Source organism: Vanellus vanellus (assembly GCF_965231255.1).
Source record: "Vanellus vanellus genome assembly, chromosome: 3".
NCBI lineage: Eukaryota > Metazoa > Chordata > Aves > Charadriiformes > Charadriidae > Vanellus > Vanellus vanellus.
The window spans coordinates 88,821,588-88,826,894 of record NC_138907.1 but is presented as its reverse complement, the minus strand read 5'-3'; the positions used below and the strand labels follow the sequence as shown (position 1 = coordinate 88,826,894).

At 39.1% G+C, this 5,307-nt stretch overlaps 1 protein-coding gene across 1 annotated transcript; it reads right to left on the bottom strand.

Moving 5' to 3' along the window:
• Positions 1–3,102: 3,102 nt before the first annotated feature.
• GJB7 (gap junction protein beta 7) lies at positions 3,103–3,897 on the bottom strand (the record flags this gene model as incomplete). The annotated part of the gene is made up of 1 exon (XM_082480152.1): positions 3,103–3,897. One exon carries the CDS (start codon positions 3,895–3,897, stop codon positions 3,103–3,105), a length of 795 nt encoding a protein of 264 aa, XP_082336278.1.
• Between the last annotated feature and the right edge of the window lie 1,410 nt (positions 3,898–5,307).

The following is a 5,307-nucleotide window of genomic DNA, read 5'->3' as shown; positions in this document are numbered from 1 at the left end:
GTTTTTTTCTGTGACTTTTTTTCAAAGCTCATCTGTCACAAGACAAGGAGATTACTTGGGTTTTAAAGAAAATGAGAATCTATGTAAGACTTGGATCTTTTAGTGTTTGCAGAGATGATTTGAAATATGAATGAGGTAAATATTTTTGTATGAATGTGCATTATGTTATTTCTCCATTACAGTATGGGCTCAGATCAGCTTCCTACCAATTTCCATGTGCTTGAGGAGACTGTACTTTTACACCTTAAAAAGAAAAATACATAGTACTTGAATTGAATTTTGTTTTAATTTTGTCTCTCTGAGGGACTTGGAAGTTGAATACACAAAAACACCCTTAAACCTTTAGTTTAGGGACTGAGCCTACAAACTCACTGGAACCAAAAATGTAAGAGCAAATGACTTCAGGGATGGATGGATGAGTGAAACTTTAACTGGAGCACAAAGGAGTATAAAGGCAGGGAAAGGGCTGCGGAAGAGAAGTCAGTAAAAGACCAAATGCTGGCTAAGAGCAAGTATTCAGAAAGTAGATGAGTTTCTGTTCTCTCAGGTTAAGTAAAATGACAGAGCTGCCTTGCATGATGTTCTTTTCCTTCTCATTAGTGGCTCTGTCAAACACACTGATTTTGCAGCACATGATGTAAAAGCCGTGTGGCAGTTTGCTACGAGTGAGTTGGGGGTTCCACAGAGTTGGTCCATAATAATTTTTCAGAATATTTCTTATGTAACGTACTGGCTTTGTCAAAACTGAAGTATCCTCCAAGACTTGAAACCTGTTGGTTTTGGATATTTATTTATCATTTCATGGCTGTTAAAGATAGAATTAGAAATAAAACCTTGAATATACATTCCAAAGAATTAAAAGTTCTTGTTTCACAGGAAAATTTTTGGTCTAAGCGGGAAGCTCTGACCAGCCACAGAGTTTTAGGGGATGCTCTAAAACCCTTCAAGCCCTGACTTAATATGCTTTTTTATTAGAGAGCAGCTAATGCACATATTTAATCAGAAACCTGTGTCGGCTAAACCGTGTTTGCTTCTCTTCATTTTCTCTCAAATAAACATTGCTTTAAAAAAAAATAAATACTTTTTCATTAATGTGCTGTCTTAAAATCTGTCCTCAATAATTAAAGAACAGTCATTTTGGAAGCATTTTTTATTTTGACAGTGTTGCCCTTGTCTTAAAAAGTGATGCATTAGGGTACAAAAGGCCAAGATGATTTGGGGGTTTGCTCTTAGGTACTCAGACTGTGGCAGTCACAGTTACACAGGGCTGATGGGCAGTGGGTTTGCTTCATGCAACTCCTCGGTGGGTTTTGTCCAGTAACAGCAAAAGAGTTTCCAACTGCATTTCTGTTGTGAGCCATATCCTGCATATGTAGAGATTTAACAGAAAACATTCTAAATTCTGTAAAGCACGGTACCTCGATAGACACACTGATTTGGCATCACTCGAGATGTAAAACTTTAAGTGGCCACAAGCTGGCAAGCTCGTATTTGAGAGACTGCTGTCGCTGTTCAGTTCAGCGCAGCAAATATATTTTCCCCTTTTATAAAAGTAGGTTTATTTTAGGAAAAAAAAAAATCTTGAAAATCACAGTCAAACCCACATAGTTTATTCATTAGTTCTTAAAGCTAATTCTGGAAGTGCTACCCCAGTGCTCAGAAAAGTAATGCTTTGTAACCAAAGCTGGGTTTTGTTGGAGTGAAAAAATAGTCAACGTGCTTTTGCTACTGTTTCCTCCTCTTTATGCTGGCATGAACAATAAAATCAGTTCAGCGTTCAGAGAGTTCCATTTATTGCAGGCAGTGTTTTTCTGTAAAGCGTGTATTTTGATCAGGCTCAGTACTGATGTATGTCTGAAGGTCTTTCATCCCAGCAATGGAAACAGAACACCACCCTGAAATAAGTCTATTAGGCTTTTTATTTCTATCATCTCAGAAGTCTAGGTTCAACAGAAGACACGTCTTAGCTAATTTCTGTCCCTTTCCTGTTAGCCCAAGCAACACACATAACAAAAAGCAGAGGTGTGTGGTGTTAAGGAGAGATTCTGAAATTTTGGGGGACAGAATAGGTTCTTCTTTTTTACTTTGTTTCTTCCAGAGGCTTTTCATATTTGGATTTCATATGTTCTTCTATGACAGAGAAATCTACTGAAGGGGTAGCAGTATTTTCAGCCTTACTAAAGGGACCAGATTCCAGGCTACAGAATACTAGGACTACTGGCTACTGTTTTGCCATATTATGCAGCCTACATTTCTGTACTCAGATCCTAGGGAACTGGGAGTGATCTTTTCCCTGAGATGCCACAGCCACGGAGCAGAAGAAAAGTTTAATGACTTGGGAGCTGCTCAGTGCAGGTGACCAGTAGTTAACTCTGGTATATGCTGCCTGCACAAGTTTGAGCCAATACCTTTTCTTACAGGATGCATTCTGATGGTAAATACCCCAAAAACTGGAAAGGGCTCAAATACTTCCACCAGGAGATGCTCCACAAGTAGCTAAATAACCAGGTCTGTCTTTATCACCATGGGCTAAACTAGAGGTGTCTACATCTTATTTTTTTTTTCTTTTTTTTTTTTTTTGAGCTGTTTTACAGTAGTCCAGTGGAATATGCTTGTGACCATGCAGCTCACTTCATGACACCAGCAGCCACCATACACCAGTGCTTTCCAATCATTATTTCAACAGTTATCAGATCCACCCACCTGACAAAGGCTGTACATCCCCTTACTGTTCAGCATCTTAATCAATCCCAAGTTCTTCCAACTCTGCATGTGAAAAACCTCTTATTGCTTGTACCAAAGCAATTTTGTGTAATACTCAAACACAACTGTTTGAGCGATTGTTTCAGCATGATTTATCATAAGCATCTGTGTTTATATTAAATCGTCAAGGAATTTTCAGACTTCTACACATCTTGTTTCAACATGAAAAGATCTAGATGATTCTATGAATGACATACATAATGCCACTGAATTTATCCATGCAACTAAGGGGGAACTAATAGAGAAGTATTTCCTATGTAACTATCTTTTCAGTTCTGATTGGAAAAGCAATTCGTCAAATAGAGCTTGTGTAACGGGAAGGTGCTCTCTAGCCTTCTTTCAAGTCAATGGAGAACTTTCTTCACATTCATCTTGTATATTCAGAGGCAAGGACGGGGAGCTGTCGTGGAACCGTCCTGCAGCTGCTGGTGTGTCACGACCAACGATTTCTGATTTGTGGCAATCACCTTTTGAGCCTTGACGTTTCTTGGTGTACCTCTCCAGATAACACTTTATGGAGTATTTGAAAATGAGATAACTCAGTTCACTTAGATTTAATACAATGCACAGGCATGAAGTTGCCACGAGAAAATAGAGGAAAATCATCTTCTCTGTGGGTTTGGAAATATAGCAGTCTACAGTATTGGGACATGGTCTTATGTCACATTTCACAAGACGTGGTACTTTGAATCCATTGTACAATTTATAAAACAGAACAAGAAAAACTATTTCAAATCCTGTTTTCAAAATAAGGCTGATAAGGTAAGTGCACAGCAATCCACCATCTATCTTTCCTGGACTTTTATAAAGTTTCTGGTTGTGGCGTTTCTCTCTGTTCCCTCGGTAAGCAACATGAAAAACAACCAAGAGTGAAGGGGTGGAGACCATGATTAATTGCAAAGCCCAAAGTCTGATGTGGGAGACTGGGAAAAAATGGTCAAAGCAGACATTTTCACAACCAGGCTGCTTGATATTGCATTCAAATTCATCATGTTCGTGTTTCCAGATGTTCTCTGCAGCCGCAACGTAAACAAGTAAGCGGAATATGAACACAACTGCTACCCAGATTCTTCCAATTCCTGTTGAATATTTATTCACTCCACTCAGCAGATCACGTAGGAACGCCCAGCTCATTTTTCTCCTTGAGGAAAGAAGGAAATGCGGTATCAAAGAAACAAGATCAGAGAGGTGCTTCGTCTTGGGTGAAGAAAAATGATACATTCATTCAAGGTGAAACATAACCAGTAGCTGAAGCAATTTAAAATTATTAAGCATTTACAAAGGAAAGCAACAACAAACTGCTCTTAGTTCTGATAATTTGTACCTTCTGAGGCTATTACACAAAATTTATTTGCTGTTAAAATAGATTTTGTCAATTTGGCTGAAGGCTAATCATTCAGTTATATTGCCCTCTGCAAGTAAATGTACCTGTTCTTCCCACAGGTCTCCTGAGCATCAGGTGGAGCTTTCTCTAGCAAGTTCAGGTGAGCACTCTACCACTGAGGTGCTCTCAACTTAGCTTTGTCAGTTATGCAAACACTAAGCACAGTCAAATCAGATTTCACTTTCAAATTCATGTGTAGGAGCCATGTGTCCCATAATAAGTTGACTACCAAAATGCAAATTGCTTTCTTTTTGTTTGTCTGTCTAACTTCTTGGTAAACTTGCACATGCAAATCTCACTGCCACTGCCATAGCTGCAGTTAGCACTGATGTATGAGCAAGTTCGTCAACTGGGAAGTTTGAGTATGAGAAGTAATCAGCATCACAAAGTTCAACACAGAAGGAAAGCTCAGTAATTCTTTTGCTGTCCCTTGGTTCTGCAGTCCATCATGATGTCTGTCTGTGGCCACACTTCTGCTGGAAAACAAGGTTATTTGCCTATTTGGGTATTCCTACATTGCTCCCATTAGAGGTGGTGACTTACCTGAGGAGCTGAGGGACAGCTGCAGAAATTAATGTATTGCTGATTTATACTGGGAAGGATGTTGAATTCTCATGAAGAATGGTTACCAAGCTACTCCCTTGCTGCAGGTAAAAAAGAAAAACAGGGGGGATATCAGTTGGCTTCTATCCTATCAGACATATGCTTTTAAATATGTTTGGCAAGGTGGTGGCTTTTTTCATTAAAAAGCTATTTCTGTCCTCCATGTCTGCAATTAGAGCTCAAGCAGAAATTTAAATCAAGCTCTTCAAGACATCAGCACTAGGGCTTTAATGCTTTCTAGATAAGTAATACACAGTCAATACATCAGTCTCAAAGGAGCTGAATAGCAAAGCATGAAGATGCTACTGTGTAATAAAGCACAGGCAAGGAAACAAAACATTCACATGAGCAAGCATGAATATTAACATGTATGAACACATCTTGTGGATGAGCTGTCCTCTGGAGGAGATTTGAAGGAAAACCCCAAAAGGCTTTCCTAGGACTTTAAGTGGTGCACAAGCACTACAGAAGGAAAGACTGAATTTTTGTTACTCCGTGGAAAATGTACAGCTGTGAGTGGGCTTTTGCTAATGGCCATAAGAACTGCACCATCCCTT